At 34.2% G+C, this 18909-nt stretch overlaps 1 protein-coding gene across 1 annotated transcript in view; it reads right to left on the reverse strand.

Moving 5' to 3' along the window:
- Positions 1-18909, reverse strand: part of Kif21a (kinesin family member 21A) — a 156158-nt gene that overhangs the window by 19410 nt on the left and 117839 nt on the right. Inside the window, 8 exon segments of the mRNA XM_047549133.1 lie at positions 737-873; positions 4184-4195; positions 4903-4941; positions 7042-7170; positions 8539-8646; positions 10976-11190; positions 13584-13638; positions 14157-14217. Coding sequence (XP_047405089.1) covers positions 737-873; positions 4184-4195; positions 4903-4941; positions 7042-7170; positions 8539-8646; positions 10976-11190; positions 13584-13638; positions 14157-14217 — 756 coding nt within the window.

Consider the following 18909-nt stretch of genomic DNA (forward strand, 5'->3'; position numbering starts at 1 on the left):
GTTGCCCTGAAATTTTAATTATCCATCCTTCTATGTCAATATCCAAAGCATCCTATAAGGTTCATCCTAAAAGCTTCCTGATCAAAGACTTCCTTGTTCTCACATCTAGGCATGATCTTCCCTTTCCTGAAACCCCAAAACATGATCTGTATGAGCATTTATAGCTGATGTCTAGTTGCTTGGAATTATACCAAATGGGTCAAAAGTTCAGGATGAGAGATGAGTAGACCTAGGTTTCTCATTCTGTTTTTTCCACTTCTAATCCTTTAATCTCTTCCCGAATTTCTTCATCTGTAACGTGAAGATACAACATGTATCCATTAGGACTGTGAGAATTAAATGAGATGTATAGTGGCTCACAGCCTCTGATATATAACTAGTATACAAGAAATGATGGTTGCTATTGTCTTATTCCTTTTACCACACTGGATCTTTTAATGGCCTTTTATAAAAGTGTATATCAACCTGCATTACAAAACCCAGAACACTGCATGCAGTATATACCCAAATAATGAAGGCAGATGCATTCTCTCACCACTGCATTCCCAAAATGTCAATAGAGGTTTTATTTATTCCCCACTACGCAATGCTTTTATATTCAATGTATTCAGGGGTTGAACAGGATTATCAGATTCTTACTAGTCTCAAACATTTTGACTTTTTTAGAGCCTGTTAAAAACTAAATCATTGGAAAAGAAAACCCTATTAAATATCCACATTAGATAACTGCTAGCACCTTTTGATCCAGTGAAGAGGAGATCATCAGTAGAATCCACACAGAGCACAGCTTTTGTATGTCCTTCAGCTATGTGAATACACTGAAGTGGAGATGCTCTGATTCCTTTTGAAGCAGGAAATGGGTTGATTATGCCCCTGAGATGGGGGGAAAAAACAAATAAACTAAGATTCATTTCAACGGTTCTATCTCATGAGACTAGGTTATTTTTTTCCTTATTTTAAGAAATCTTTATAAGTAATTAATAATAAAATCCAGCTTGTTTTATAAGAAAAAAAGTGGGGGTATAAAGTGTGAAAGATTAATAGCATTGATGGAACACATCAACTAATCAGGCATCTGCCAGCTGCGTTCTGCGAAAGCAAAGTCCATGATATATCTGAATTGTCTCATTAACAATTTCATCTCTGCAAAGCTTAAGGAAGCAATATTGGAAGCTGTTCAGTATACTTACTTGTGACAAATAAGGAAGATGTAGAAATGAAGAAAAACTGAAAGACATGGCTCAAGGTCATGTGGGAGTGTAATTCTATGTCAAAAAGAGCATGCCGAAGAAAAAAGTATAACACACGGTATGCCACCTTACACTAAAGGAGAGGTTTTCAAAAAAATTGAAGAAAAGAGAGGAATGTCTGCATGAACAGAAATTGAAGGGAGGATAATTCAAAAGATCAGAAACTTACAGAGGAAAATATTCTAATAACCTCAACATTTTTAAAATGAGAATTGTAAATAACAGTGAAGCTCTTTAGGGAGTTTCTCATAAGTTTAATATTTCGGGAGTTTCTCCTTTATGCTGCTGGGCTAAGCACTTTGGGAATAGAAAGATTTATCAAAATACTGTCCCTATCCTAAAGGAATTTAAGAAAGAATCTGAACTAAAATAATTACATTGGGAAGGCTAATCATGAGAATGAATTAAGACATGATAAATCTATCAAATACTTAACTCAGAGTAAGAAGAAAAATTATGTTGAAATATGTCCATGTAAAGCAAATGGTATAATATTAGGACAAATACATATATAAAGAAAAACTTCTTAATTTCCATATTCTTGAAAGAGAAAAATCTTCAAGAGGTATGGAACAAAAGTGATTAAGAAGAAATGTGAGCCCAAAACAAGAGAAAGCCGACAATGCAGATGTACTCAAATAGTTCAGATATTTATGTTTTTAAATTATTATGTCAGAAGAAGACATAAGAAGAAGACAGAAGAATATGCCATTATGGAGGGAAAATCATTGTTGGTGGGCTAAGAAATCACAAAGATTGATAAAGAAAACAAAACATGTACACTTGATTATCCAAAAGTAGGTGGGAAAGCAGGTTTCAGAAACTACACATAGGTAAAATTTCTTGTAGAGTCTCACAAATGAAAATGCAAAATAAGCCCTTATATAAACACTTAAAAATAAATGCTCATCAGTAAGAGAGAACATGAGCTCACCAATCTCATGACGGAAGTTTTTTGTAGGGTTAATAGGTAGCACACCAGGAAAGTGTCATATTTATTATGTATGTGGATTCCAGTAAAGCCATTTATTAAGGCTTTCCAGTGATATTCCTTGGGACAAGGTAGTCATAACCCTGAACTACTAAGGTAGTTCTAGAGGTGGCTGAAAAGTCACACTGAAGAGTCAACAACACTGTCAGTCTTGGAGATCTTTGGTACCTAGTCAATCTTCCCCCAGCCAAAGACAGAGATGGCTTATTAAATTGATACATTAAAAAGCTGATTAGTATATTGTATTGCCTGAAAAACATCACTGAAACAAAATTCATTTTTTATGAATAAAATTTAAGCATAAAATTTAAATCGAAGATAGAATGCTTCAAGTTGAAGAGAGGATCATAGTAACCTAAGTTACTATACTAAAGGGCTATACTTGTTGAACAAAAGATCAAAGGATTATCAACTTGTGGTTCCCCTACCAAAACTATCAATGATTCATTCAACAGAAGTAAATGTTTCAGAAGAATGTAAGAGACCTATGGTATTCTACCTAGGCCACACTCAGAATGGGGTTTAGTTTTAGATGCCACATTTTAAGAACATGGAAAACTTTTCCAAAACAGTTGAATTACAAGAAAGACTTTATTACTTACAGTATAGGTGATGAAACTAGCACTATTAAACTGATAAAGAGCATTTACTGGAGAGAGGATACAGTGGCATTGTAGAAAGACTACATAAAAAGCAGTCACATATATACAAAAGTATTATATTAAATTTGATATAACTTAAAAGAGCTGATGAAAGACGAATGAGTAAAAATGTAAAGGAAGTAAATTTGGAATCAGCTAAGAAAAAAAAATCTTGTTTTTTAAGGACTAGTTATAATGATTTCAAAAGTGAAAGGGCTGTCTTATCACTGGAAATACTACCAAGAAATGTCATCTCTGGGCATGTAATTATAAAATCCAATACAATTACTTATGTCAGTTTCAGATTCTTGAAGTTAATGCTCAGTAAATATGTGTAATCCAACAATTTAAAGAGATTAAACCTGAAATGGGAGTGAAGTTTCCTCAAGAATCTAAATCTGCTATTATGAAATCTTGCTGATGTAAAGTCCATAGCTATAAACTGAAGTCATTAAACTTCAAATACTGAAGATATGATTAAAATGAAGAGAAGGCTACTATTATTACTTCTCAAACAGCAAAGACACATGTATGTAAATCAAAAGGTGATTATAAAGAAAAATTTAAAGCAGAATACCAGCTTTATCCCCTGATGATATAACATCCAACAGAAATCTGTCATGTCAAAGATCATACTTGGAAAATACTCTAAATATTTGCCTCTTAGATAGCAGGATGCCTCTTTTTCATTTTTAAGTATTTTAATATCATTAGCTATTCAGTCTTTCAAAGAAAAATAATCCTGATATTAATATCAGCACTTTATTAGACATTTTAAAATATCCTCAAATATTCAGAATGTTAGGGTTAATAATTCATATAGATTACCCTAAATCAAACATAATAGAAAAGCCCTGTACAGTGGCTCATGCTTGTAATCCCAGCTACTCAAGAGGCTGAGGCAGGAGGATTACAGTTCCAGGTGAACCATGGCAACTTAGAGAGACCCTGTCTCAAGATAAAAATAAAAAGGGGTGGAGATGTGGCTTAGTGGTAAAGTGCCCCTAGGTTCAATCCTCAGTAACACAAAGAAACAAATGAACAAAAAGATCACAGAAAAAAAAAATACAGGCACTGGAAGTATATGTCCACGGTATTTCTCTATTAGATTTAATCCATTCAAATTCTGAAATATGAAAAATGAACATCAAAGTAATTAATTAAGTTAAAGTTAAATATTGCAAATTTGTACATGAGATCTGATAAGAAGGAGGAAGACAACACTTATTTTTGTTCCATACAAATCTGTAAAGTCTAGTAATACAGTGGAACATTGATTTCCTCTCCCTTCCCCTGCCTACCTTTTGGAGGATCTGTTGATGATCAGCAAAATGGCAATAAAACAAGTGGAACAAGGGAAGAGACAAAAGGACAAGTTGGGAGAGGAAATGAGAGAAAGAGAGAAAGAATTAAGGGTCCCCAAAATTCATAACATGAAAAAAGTCAACAGTTATTTTAAAAGCTATATCTATCAGTAAGAAAAAATATATTTTTTCAATAAAAGCTCCTTTGGTTTCTAATTTTGTTCTTTCTAATTTTTGGTATGATAGTATGTTTTTTTCCTAGTATTCCTTTATCATATGACCTTTTTATTTAAAATTGCTAACCCAATAAGAAAAAATACTTGATCCATCCCCCACACTTGGAAGCATTAGAAATAATCATTGAGGAGCAAACCTTCTTCACAATAATACTCATAAAGCTTTCTTTCTTTTCTTTTTTTTTTTTTTTTTTTTTTTTTAGGTGAAAGCTTTATTTCTTTTAAAAAGCATTTCTACTACAGACACAAAACAAATGTCACAACTTTTAAGCTATCATATAAAGAGTTGGCCACTACTTTATATATAAGGTATCATCACAAAAATACAATAAAATTAATACATCTAAAAGTATTAGTGCATTTACATGATTTACAACAAGTAACACATGCAACAAAAATAAGACTTGCTTGGGATTTCTAGAAAGGCATTTTAGAACACCAGTGAAATGCCAGAATGTAGGAAAGACAGAAAGAAAGTACCTGTGTACCTCCGACAGAGAGGAGTCACTTTCATCAGACCTACAGTGAAAGAGTTAGAATTATGAGCAGAAAGAATACAGATGTCAACAGTTAAGGTCATTGACACGGAACTGAAAATCAACAGCACGATAACACACAGGAAATGCTTCCTTTGGTGGCCTCCTCTTCTATTTGCCTGGATATCAGCAAGTTTAAAGTATAGATTGTCAGACAAGAACCCGACACATGTTTTCTACCAAGACTTAGGCAGGGAGGAAACTTTCTATTAATGATCCACAGAATCTTTCCTCACTTCTCAAATTTAGGCACAGGAGAGGAACAATAACAAGTGCATGAAATGGGTCACTTCCAGGTTTCTTCCACTGAACTTGATTGGTACTCACAAAATTTTCCCATTTTAGTAGATTTAGACTGCTTAGATGGAAGTTTCACATTTTATATTTTACATCATGCATTTTACATTTGCATGAAAAATAAGTCAAAATTCTAATAATCCTTGGTTTTAGTAAACCTCAAAAAACGCTGGGTTCCTTTAAGCAAAGAGACCCTCAATAAGACTTGGGGACTTTAGTGGAATTTTAAAATTGGGCAATCCACTCCTGCAAGTCCTACCCAAGAAGCCTTCAAGAGGTGAGTTTGTCCTTTATGAAAATCTAGTATACTAAGAGACCTGGGGACAACAAGGACAGGTGAGTGCTGGAGTGGAATGTGGTCTGATACTGCCTGTGGGATGCACATCTCACTAGGGAATGCTCTCAAAAGGAGCCCCGAGGTCTGATACTGCCTGTGGGATGCACATCTCACTAGGGAATGCTCTCAAAAGGAGCCCCGAGGAGAGTGAGATGAAAGGCAGGGAGTTTCTGAAATGTAAAAAAGATCAGTTATCTTAAGTTTTAGCTAACAGAATTATTGATAGTTCATACAATATTGCAGTAAAAAATATAAAACTATGGTTATATCGCCAAGATTGTCAAGACTGACAGAAAAATTTATAACTCCTGTGAATGCATGGCAGATAAAATTTAGCGATTCTTCACGTAACTAGTGAAAACTGACTTCCCAAAGATATTCCCAATGTTCTATTTTCCTCAGTGACTGAGAGAAATGACTTAACAATATTTTTTAAATGTTGTTTAATAACACATAAAATAAATTTTTTTATTTAAAGGGCATGTCATTTACTGATCAAACTATATAAAATATAATAATGAATACATAAATAAAAATGTATCCATAAATTAAGCAGATTAAAATTTCACTCAAAATGATGGATTGTTTAAGTTTATACAGCCATTTAGCACAATCTAAACATGCCAGAAAGATCTTAAATAACATCCTATAAATTTCAGAGACATGAGATATACAGAGGGATGACAGCATAGAAAACAAAACAGTTGGGATGGGAAAGGATGAATGTCAAGCACATACAGTCACAATGCTGTTATTCAATTCCAAGCTGACAAGTCAGAGTTAATAAATGCCTCACAGCCATATTGTTAGTACTGAATTCTTGCAAGAGATTATGGTTCGATGTGGGGATACTTTCTCATGTCTAATTTAATGAAAGTTACATTTTCCACATCTCTCCATCCTCTCCTTTCCCACAACCTTCTTCCAATCCCACCCACTCCATCCACAAAGGTGCTCTTTTATTCCAAGAACATAAGTACTGAAGTTTTATAGTGAATTTGTCTAGAATCACCAAATGATAGTAACATGTTACACTTATAAGAATATTCTCTTAAGTTGTTATATCTACCAAAGGTAAAAATCGTGCCTCTTTTCAACTCAGGAGACCAGGAGGGAAGCTTTTGTGGGCACAAAGAAGTTAAAGAATCCCAAGAAATTCAACTTCAAATGGTCTCAGAGGTTTTTCGATTCTAATTTGCTTGCAAAAGAAAAGGCAAAACAGTGTCGAAAGTATAGCAATGCAAATTTACAACAGGGAATAATGTTCAGCAGGAAAATAATTTTCTCTGATTTTGATTATATGGTTCTTTTCCATTGGAAAAATACATGAAATATGGCAAGAGTTTACAAGTCAGACACCATCTCCCACATAGAGATGTTTCTGCAGACTGTACTGAAAGATTAAAAAAGTTGTATAAATAGTTGGGACTCTTTTCCATAATGACTTACTTATCCTGCTGAACTGATGTGTTTCCCTGAGAGACAGTAAGACGATTAAAGACATTCAGTTCATTACGGGGCCGGCTTGGTGGGGAAGAAGGAGGTGAGAGACTAGCCTCTGAAGTTCCAGAATCTGAGCTACAAGAAAAAAGAACATTAAACAGATGGCTTTAATTGGTTATGATTTGTTAGGGAAGTTATAGGAAACATGCTTTTTTTTTTTTTTTTAAAAAAAAAAAAAGCTTTTCATTAGAAAATTCCTTCTTTTCTTCCTTCCAGTTTTTGTACAATAAAATGCATACTGAGCAATTTAATTTTTTTTTTTAATTGTTAACATGGGTTTTGTTATTTGGGCCACAAGGTGGCAATAAAGAAAACTTCTGCCTGCTGAGATATGAAGTTCATATCCATTAAGCAAGCCAAATTTAAAATGACACAATTTTAGAATTGAGAAGAATTGCTCACTTTACAGATAAGGAAATAGCTTGCGAACAATTTACCTAATCAGATGATTCATTTGTTTACCTTAAAATTATTTATTTGCTCTAATTTCCCATTTTCTAATTATTCTTGAGACATTTGATTCAATAGAATCAGGCAAATTGCAACTTTAAAAATATAGGAAGCTAGGATGATGAGAAGGATAATTTCTATGACATTCAAGTCAGCTACACCACTGGACAAAGTAGAGTGTGTGTTTCTTGGCACAGGGGAGAGGGGTTGTATGAGATTGTCCACTTAGATACAGAAAATGTATGAACACTTCTTTTCATATTTATTTTTATGTTAAAGAAATTAAGGAAATGCATTTTATTAATATTTAAATGTAGATGGGCATTGATGCTCTCCCTCAACAACATGCCTGAGAGCTACCTGTCAAACACAGGACATCATATCAACCGAGGGAGGCGTGGCAAGGTAACCCTGGCTCTAATCCACTCAATCTCTACATGATATGGTGTTGCAATTTATAAATGCCCATTTAAGTGGGTCATCAAATTATATCACATAGTACTAAGTAAACTAACCCTCCAAAAACACACAGAAGAAACAATCGAGGATAATACTGACAATTTAAACATCAGAGAACAGCAAGAAAATGGCACAACTAGCACACCCTGTGATTAATATTAGTTTTTCACCAGTCACTCTAAAGAGGTGGTCAAGGTCTGTTTTATCAATGACAGTCAAAATAATTTTAAATTTTTCTAAAACTCTATTTGAAATATAAATTTAATATGCCTTAACCCACGTGCATATTAACTCTTTCAATGATAATACAACAATAACTGAAAAATCAGTTAGTGGACATGAAAGGGAATAAGTGCTCAAATATATTAAGTTATATGTGTGACCAAAAAGTCACACAAGCTGACTTGATTGTCTTGATTGGTCAAATTGGTCATAACCACAGAGCCAGTCTAAATCTAGAAAATAAATACAGTACTGTCTTTCAGCATCTGGCACAGCAGATGTTTTGTACAGTTTTAAGCATTAGTAACTTACTGTTTTTGTTCCTTGGCCTTTGGTTTTTCTGCCTTTTCATATGCCTTTCTCCGTGTTACAGGAGAAGGCTCTGGTAATTTCTTTTCTGACAGAGATGACTGCCTAGAACTAAAAGAGGAAAAGATTCTTTATCTTTGGTAGATATTTGATATAAAATTTTTAATAGATTAATAACTAGAAATTGAGAAAGATTATTACATGGGACACAAAAAATTAAACTAGAATAGGAAAATATTACATGAGTTATTTTTGGCTGATGGAAGTTTGACAACTAGAAATTTTTGAATTGGTAATCTTATCAAATATGTACAAACCTATTATTTTTACATGTAAATATCAATACTGTGCTGCTGAAAAACATAATAAATACTTTAAGTATAAATGCCAAAGTTTTATTGTATTGCTTTAGTTGAATAAAAGTTACATTTATAAAAAAGTTTTGCAAGGACAAAAATATTAGACTGTCAGAATATGAGAAACAATGACATTTGATAAATTAATATTTATTCACGAAATAGTAATTCAGGTAAAGACACAAAAATAATGACACAATCATTTGAACTAGTAATTAGGGTAGTTAGTAGATATATTTTATTATATATTTTTAAATTACTAATTTAGTAATTAATAGTTATAAATATTTTAGTAATAAAAAATCCTGTCATAAATTTAAATGTTGAATGATTACTATGTAATTAAAAATTCAGAATTATGATTTTTATGTATGGTGGTAGTGATTTTTATGTATGGTGGCAAAAATTTATTCTTGGCTAGTTACATTAATAAGAAAAAATAAATAAATTAAGAATTTGCAAGACCTCCTGAATGGGTTTACATGGTTTCAACTTAAAAGTGAAAACAATATATTAAGCTTCATGTGTCTGCTTTTTCTAACCATAGGAAACCACATTTTAGAAATTCTACATCCTTGTAAATCAAAAGGATTATAAAAATATTTTACTTCATGAAAAGACATTATACAAGAGTGGCTTATAGAAGTTACTGCACCAAGCACATGGCAATTCTTAAATTTGTAAAGAATTGCAGACTTACACATATGACCTTCTGAATTTATAAAAACTTATATCATATGAAGAGATATATTTCCTACAACCTGTCTTAAAGGGTACATTTTTAAATGGAGGAAAAAAAAAGCAAAAAGAAGGTATTACCTGAATCTGGATTCCAGGCCACAGATTTAGTCTTGAAGTTCCAAAAGTCTCTACTCATCTGACACACTAAATGCTGAACACACGCAAGTCCCTAAAATTTATGCTTAGTTCTATATCACTACCTTCACCAAAAGCATTTCTTCTATTCTTGTCTTATCACAAATGCACTGAAGCCATAGCTATACTGATTAGCAATATTCAATAGTAAATTATATTAGCCACCTCAAGCACATGCAAGAAAGTTCTGTCATCATTAAAATTAATTTTGAAACTAAAAGCAGATGGGATTACTAAATGGAAATATCTTCATACAATGAAAAATATTATGGGAAACAGATATTCAAGAGTGAAAGTTTGTTATCTTGTATTATTTGCAGTCATACAGTGTGTGCCACTTCTGTGAGGGCAATGTTCCTCAATGCAGAGGTTAGCATTCCATAAACTAATTTCTAGATTGTATGTGAGGGTTAGTTTGAAAAGCATCATTAAAAATCTAAACAAGTAAATAACTGATCTAGTTTAAATATAACTACCATAATATACATACACATGAGGTACGCCCACACACTAACATGTGTAGGGAAATATTTCTTTGTTCTCAAAATAATAATGAAAATATTCTGAGCAAGAAGACATGTTTCGAGTAGAAAGTTTTGTTCCAAATATCATAGATAAGAGAGAGGATATTTCTTTCTTGAAATGTTTAATAATACGAGTAAAAATACTTTGTGCATACACCTCATCCAAGACATGAAATGTGCTTCAAGGTAAAGAATTAGAAAAGCTAAAAATGTATTAAGTTTGCAATCAGTATTTCTTTTTTTCTTTAAAATGGTCAGCAAAAATTTATCACCCTCAGACTGGTAGAACTAGGAGATAGGTAATTCAGAGAAAATGTAGGTCTTTAAGTTTCTGTTTATATATAATGGGTTTATAGGTATAACGTTAACCTACTTTAGGTATTTATATGTAAACTTTGTCTATAATTCATAACTCAGTCTTTGTAAAAATTGTAACCCTTAAAATTGAGCCTAAAGTTTAGTGATAAGGCAAAACAATTCCACAAAGAACATCTCAAATTATTTTGACCATGAAAAGATTAGGGGAGATGATACCTAACAGAGATTACTTTGAAAACCAGAGATCTTATTTATACAAGACTTTTTAAAATAGAAATAAGAAATTAGCAACATGCATATTAAAAAAAAAAAAAAAAAAAAAAAAAGCTAAAAGAAAAGAAGTTAGTGCAGCTGGGCCAAACTTACATGCTGCCTATCTTAGAAGGTAAGCCAGATGGGGGAGGAAGCTCTTTATCCCTAGCAGAAGTACCACTTGTCTCTGTATTCATTCCAATCTCTTGCCCTTCTGCAACAGGTGTAAGAGGGCCAGGCAAAGAGGCATCTCCTGTACTAGTGTCTGAAGCTAGTTCACTGCTATCTGCATACAGCAATTCCATCTGAGTGGTGGTTCTCCTTCGAGCCTAGTTAGAGAATGGAAGGAAAAGCAATCAGGAGCAAACTTCTGCACAGAACTTGATTAGAGAATAGAGATCTATATTAGTTTGAAATAGGCAAAACCATTTAGCGTGTCTTTCCCTAGCAAGTGTGTCAAACAAAGCGAGTGAGATAGGTGACAAGCAGAGTTCTAGCCAGATAAGCCCTATGAAGGCCAATACGTACGTGCTTACGTGCAAGGCACGATTCTAAACATATTGTCAAATTAGCATGTAGATAGGCAATGTCATCATCCCGACTCAAATGAAGAAACTAAGCTACAGAGAGAATAAATAATTTTCACAGGGTCAGACAGATAGTAAGTGGCAAAGCCAGATTCAAAGCCAATCTGCCTCCATATATCACTGTTATCCTACTACAAGTGGCCAGCTTCCTCAACATAAATTGGAAAAGGAAGGATGGAAGGAAGGAAGGAAGGAAGGAAGGAAGGAAGGAAGGAAGGAAGGAAGGAAGGAAGGAGGGAGAGAGGGAGGGAAGGAAGGAGGGAAGGAAGGAAGGGAGAGAGGGAGAGAGGGGAAATGGTGGGGAAGAAAGAAGGAGTAAATTAAGTCAAAAGATAATTAATTTTAGGGATGCTCAACTAAATTCTCATTTTTCTCATACTTAAACGCTTTCTTTAATATATATTTTTAATTTTGGTTTTCAATTTTTGTGACCCTTCTCTTCTTTCTGATGCCATAATTGTGGGTTTAATCTGCCCACTTTCAGCACCAGTCAGCACCAGTTTTAGGCAGTTTGGTGAGGCAGGTAAATTATTTTCTGAGAGAATTCAGACTCACTATAAGCATTCTTTTCCTTACTTTTAAAAACCAAGTAAACTGGGTTACTGCTCAGAGTTGTTTTGCTATCCCTAAGATATTAGCAGATAAACAAAGGGTCTACTAGATGATAAGCCTCCAGAGGAGAGGCACTTGTACCCCCTGCGCTTAGCACAGTGCTGTAGACCTACTTAAGATACATGATCAAGTTCACTTTTTCAATGACTAAAAAAGAAATTATAGCACACCTTTTTAGTATTTTGCAAATAAAAAGAAGTAGCAGGGAGCACTTGAGAAACCTTTAGAAAATATAAAGTCCTGCAGCTCTGATTTACCCACAATTCTCTCCACAGTCAGGGCCCCAGGGAAGAATGGAATCTTTGCTTGGGAATTCCTAATCCCAGTGGTTCTTTCTAAAGAGGACCTTTAGGCCATCACTCCACACATCTCTCTGTCATAACAAATGAGGCTTCCCCAGGACCTGAAAGTTACTTTAGGAGATTATCTTTCCAGCTTAGGACTGTACCCAAGTCATATTTAGAATGTTTGCTTTGAGTTTTAGTAACCTGACTGGTCAGTTAGAATAATAAAACACAAACCATATGTCACCAAGCCAGTAGCTCAAGATGCTACAGGAATCTGGAGATATATTTTGATTAGTTATTCCCAGTTTTTTAAAGATAAGGAAATTCTTCATGAAAATCTACATTTAGGATTTCTCTTGAGAAAACAGATCTGATAAACTTAGATCCACATTCCCATATGGCAAAAATGAGCAAGACTTTATGGTGACTATTTGTTTTATGTGGAGCAATGAACCCTGCAACACACTATTTTATTTTACATCCTGCCAAATTACTCACTTGCATTACAGGATTAGTAAGGGTGGGCCATAACTCTATGCATTTGCATAGTATTATTCTTCCAGGTTGTGATCCTATCCATTCAATCAACAAATATTTACCAAACACTATAAGAATTCTTTATTTTCAAATAATCTTGAAATCATTAGTTAACTCATCTAGTATCAAATGCACCCATTCACAATCTGAAATGTACCATGTGTTTCTTACATATTTAACAGTATGCATCATTTAAATTATTTTTAAAACACTGTGAATATGCATCATAGATGCATAAGTTTTAAAATATGAAAATTAAGGGTCAACTTATTATTTAAGCTACCTCAAGACACTAAACGAAATAAATAACATGTAAGATACATACTACAATGCTGAAATTCCAAATTCTCCAATGATGATGATTTTAAACCTCCAATCTAAATGTTTACCTTGTAAGCCTCTACCATGTATGTTGGTTTAAGTTTAGTTAACAAACGGCTTGCAAATCAGTCTCCATAATCCATATCCAGTGGAAAATGTGCAAGAATAAAATAAAGCTCAAATTTCAATAAAGAGAAATGTTTCAAAATAATTCTTTTTCATTTATCATTTGCAGAATCATATGACAAACTAAATTCCTTACAAATGAGAGAGTATTGGTAAAAGTATGCCTACTGGCTACTCCATTAAGAGCAAAATCTGAAGCCTATGGTAACAACAATACAAAAATGTTTGCCTGGTATTTCCAATTCTCCTTACCTTGTTCTTAGGTTTCACTTCACCACAAAGCTTCATAAGGTCTGAAGAGAGTGTGCTGTATGGAAATAAGGAATTAGCCACAAGATTAAGTGAGAACATATTATAGAAAACTACACATCCTTTCTGACTATGAAAAATATGTCTATGGAAAACACAGAAAGACAACATCTAAAGTAAAAATGCATTTATTTTTAAAAAAATCATTTTTCTTCCTTAAATATTCCAGTACTTTTATTTTAAATTTTGTGAGAGTTAAGGATGACTGAGTTTGGCTTCTATATCATTGTTGGTGGTGGTTGTTTTTTTCTTGGGGGGGAAGGGCGGGGGTTGTTTTGTTTCGTTTTCATTTTGTTTTTGCAATACTAGGGATTAAACCCAGGGCCTCACACATGCTTAGCAAGAGCTCCACCACTGAGCTATACCTCTAGTCCCCATATTACTGTTTCTAGTGCTATTCATCTAGTCATAAAATTCAAAAAATTTTGTGCTTTATGATAATTGTTTAACACAAGATAAAAATACTAAAAACATAGAAACAAGTCAAATCTATTCAGTCTCCTAAGGCTCTCTTACCTTCCTTCTGATCCCGGACTGTTTAAAGGTGCATCTTCATCAGTACTATCCTCTACATTTTCTAAAAAAAAGAAAAGAAAAATCCCAAAGTGAAATGTTACCTATATGACATAGTTTCAATGGTAACCACAGTCCCTATTCCATATGAATATAAACTCAACGTCTCAAAATGGGCACTTTAGTTTTAATAACTGAATCAAAATAGAATTGTGGAGATATTCCCAAGAAACTCCTTTGAATATATGCCCTAGGATGAAGAAAAACATGTTCAAAATAGGAAAACCATACATTTGAATGATGAAACATGGAAGAATAACATTGGATGGGAATTAGATGATATATTTATCTGAGGATATATAATTATATATATTTTCTTTCAGAGTTATGCACTCTGCACCAACCAAACACAAAAAATCCACTGATTAAAAATACATGGTTAAGCCAGGCATGGTGGCACATACCTGTAATCCCAGGAACTCAGGAAACTGATGCAGGTGGATTGCAAGTTCAAAGCCAGCCTTAGCAACTTAGCAAGGCCATAGGCAACTTTACAAGACCCTGCCTCAAAATAAAAAATTAAAACCCAAAAAAGGTCTGGGGATGTAGCTCAGTGGTAAAGCACCCCCAGTTTCAATCCCCAATATGACAAAATAAAACATAAAAAAATAAAAGGTTAAAATACATGCTACATAAATTACCTTTAATGAACTGAGCCCATTATTAACACTAAATAAGTATAAACATACTTCTTATATTTTATCAGTTAAGCCATTCTGTTTGTTTGTTTTTGAGGTACTAGGGAATGAACCCAGGGGTGCTCTACCTCTGAGCTATATCCTCAGCCCATTTTAAATTTTATTTTTGAAACAGGGCCTCTCTGAATTGCAGAGGCTGGCTTCAAATTTACAGTCCACCTGACTCAGCCTCCCAACTTACTGTGATTTTCAGGTGTGCACCACCATGCTTAATACTTAAATATTTTTCATTTAAAACTGTCTGCTTTTTGCCTTAATGTACAAGGAGAGTGTATGAAGATATTCAGAAATCACATATCAGCATGCAGTTCATTCACATGTACACAGAAGACAAAAACAATAGGTTTGCATGCAACAGTTCTATAAACTAATACAAATAAACCACTGCTACTTCAGAACAACTGTAGCAGACTAGAAAAAAAGGAAAAAGTCAAACATTTAAAGCTGGTAGGAAATCAGTAAATAAAACAGCCACAGAAAGTAAACTAGCTAAAATGTCAACAAGCCCCTAATATAAGTGCAAGTTTTAAAAACACATATATTACAAAACCATTCCATAAAACTAAAGACAGTATTATAAGCAATATGTATTAATTAAAAATATATAGGACTCACCCCCTTTTAATTTCTAATTATGTATCACACAGGTGAACTGTGACACCTGAGTCAACTATTTCTGTCTCTCCACTAATACTCTCTTCCTTCCTGTTTTAGCAGACATCTTAGGAGAAGTTCAACAATAACTGATAGTGGTATCTAAAATGAAACCACATCAAGGACCCACACAAAGGGAGTTTACTTTCTTAAGTAAGAAGAGAGGTCTTGAAGGCAACGGTATTTCAAAGCCCATCATTCAAAGAAAGCTCAAGGACTTTCTTCAGAGACAGAATAATTGAATGTTAAGGTGATTGAATTAGTAGATAATATAGAAAAAGAGGTCACAAAGAAATGAGAAGCCTAGCCTCTGTTTTCCCACGTATAAAAGCAGGTTACAATTTGCTTGTAATTTTCTTGCAGGGAGTGATGGAACTAAAGAAAATGCAAACATCGTGGGAATGTTGAATGAAAGCCACTTCACCCCTGCTTGTGCAAGTATGCCCTAGAGATAATTACGTCTTGACATAATCAACTTGGACAGAGCAAAGATCACCCCACCCACAGTCACCAACAGATGAGTCGTCAGGACTGACAACAGTTTGAAGCACAGGGTTATCTGAGCAGCAGGACACACCATCGCCTCTCTGCTGCACTTCCAACTCCAAAATTAACCCTAGCAGCTTTGCTCATCATCATAAGTTTAAAGTCAGACAAAACTCCCACCTATCCTAAGATATATCCATATTAGGGTAAAATTTCACAAATTCACTAGAAATAACCAAAAAAAGGTTCTTTTTTTAAATTTTTTTTAAATAAAAGATACATAGTTATAGTAAAAGTAGTTATATTTAAGAGTCTATACAGCAACTCTAAGACTGCTTGCTACTTTCTGAACACCTGTTTAAAAGACTGCACTTTGGATGACATCTGAAAACAGTTCTCAGAAAATCCCCAGACAACACTTAATTAACAAAAGCTGTTGGCTAGATCGGGATTGTGCAAACAGTATGACTGATACTGAACACCTGCTTTCCTTTTGAAGGTTTGAATTCTAGAATGTGTTAGACCATACCAGAGGTTATCTGACCATCCCCAAGAGTACCCTGGTGCTGAATGTCTAATGGACTTCCCTGGCTTGACACTGCACACACAGCTGCATTTTTGTTCCTGGGGGCTGAAGTTTGAGGAATGTCTCATGAGAGACAGCATAAGGCCGACTGCTTGTGGATTCCTACAGACCCATCTGTATCTTTTCCCTTTTCCAGCTGTGCATCCTTGCCACAATTGCTATCACAAATGTTAGTCATAAACACAACTACATACTGAATCTTATGAATCTTCTAACAAATCTCCAGAGATAGAAGTGACCTTGTGGACCCTTATACAGGTAGGGGCAGGGGAGGAGAAAATAAAGATGTTCTCTAAAGGCTACTAAAGTATTAGCCTAGTAGTGTGGGGTGTTGACCACGGTTCGACTTAAAGTTCCATCATTACATATCACATACTTGTTGTTCAAGAGCAACAATCTGTTTGTAGGCCTCATGTCTATCACGGCTACATTTTCATGCTTGTGCTAACCCTGGAGCGACACTCTTCTTGAGCCCCTTCAATACTGTCTTTGGCCTGGATGACTCATTTCTTTTATGTTTCAGCTCAAATGTCACCTCCTCCAGAAAGTCTTCAGCAACACAGCCATTCTTTTTGGGTGGTCCCAATTCTGTGCTCCCATAATTCTTTGTATGTCTCTCAATCACTGTCCTCACTGCAATTTGTCATAATTTGTGGATGATCTGTCACTCTTAGCAGGGCATCAGGTTATGAGATAAAGGTCAGTGTCTCACTCATCTCTGAGTCTAGCACCCAGTTCAATGCTGAGATGCAACTGAAGAGCTAAGATTTCTTTTTTTTTTTTTTTAAAGCAATGTTTCAATGACTGTGGCAACTTCCATTTCTTTTCTCTTTCTATGCTTTTCCTTCAGTTCCTCTAGTCTAGATTATATTCCCAATCTCTATACTCTGCCCTGAGTCACAGGTAATATCAGCTGAATGGGTTTGCACTCTGTTCTGACCCCTCCTCACACTATAATTAAAAGTGACTTGAAAGTTGTAAACAGGAACACTGCTCATCAAGTTAATAGTTTAGTATTATTCTGCACAAAAGGACATCAAAGAATGTTTCTTCCAAGCTAAAAGAGATCATATATTATTATAAGTATGAGAAGCAAAGAAGAACAAAAAGAAAAAGGAGGAGGAAGAGGGAAGAAGAAGGAAGGAGGTCAGGAAGAGGGAAGGAGAAGGAAGGAGGTCAGGAAGAGGGAAGGAGAAGGAAAAAAGCATGAGAAAGAGAAGAAAGGAGAAAGAAGAGGAGGAAGCGAGAGAAGGGGAAGAGGAGGAAGGAAGGAGAGGAGAGGAGAAGGGAGAGGGGATGACATGTGCTTTATAACACATAGAATGGCAAGAATGCTGATTTAATGGCAGGTACCCGCATGGCCTAACATGGTTCTTTTAATCACTCCTAATTGGGCCTCGTTGGTCTTGTCCCTGTCCTTGTCATAGCTTGAGTAACTTAATAGCTTTTCTGACATATTCTATTATGTAGTTGATCTCACTGATCTCAAGGAATATTATTTTGATGTTAATATGCAGTGTATGAATCAAATAGATCATGTATTTTATTTGTGTGACGTCATGTAAAATAAATACAGATTACTAGACTATGTTTATTCTAACAACACAGGGAGGTAATTACATTTAATCTTTCAGTTATTTCCTCTCCTTTAAATACCGATATTTAGAAAACATAACAGTTATGTAATTAAGATCATGATCAGAGTTTTTAATAATTTTAGGCAAATAAAAACTATCCCAAGATAATCATTCAGACATACCACCAGTAATAAAATTTCCCCAATATTCCTGATCCTACATATATATCATCATTAAAAGGAGGCAGAGATGTTACCATCAGGTGGGTACAATTCTTATGGATGTTGGAGGGGAAGGAAAAAAAGTTTAAAAACCTGTGTACTCAATAATCCCTAGTGCACATTCTAACTTGAAAATATGCTTTTGATTATAAATATGGCATCACCTTGCTGAAATAAAGTCCTTGAAGAGTTTTATTCACATTTTAATATTAAAAATTTGTGACTAATTTTATAAAAATAAAGAATAGTTAAGAATATAGCAAATATATACCAAAGACTTATGCAAAACAAAGTTATTTATGAGGTTAAAACAATAGATGTTAACAGATATACTTAAAAATTTAAAAGAAATATATATGTCATGTTTTCCTACAAGAAAGAGAAAGAAGTCAGAGGGTTTCTGAAACTAGAGCTATAACTGGAGCTCAAATAATAAAAGAGACAATTAAAGCATACTTCTTTAAACATTTAAGA

The sequence above is a fragment of the Sciurus carolinensis genome, chromosome 4, assembly GCF_902686445.1.
Source record: "Sciurus carolinensis chromosome 4, mSciCar1.2, whole genome shotgun sequence".
Taxonomy (NCBI): domain Eukaryota; kingdom Metazoa; phylum Chordata; class Mammalia; order Rodentia; family Sciuridae; genus Sciurus; species Sciurus carolinensis.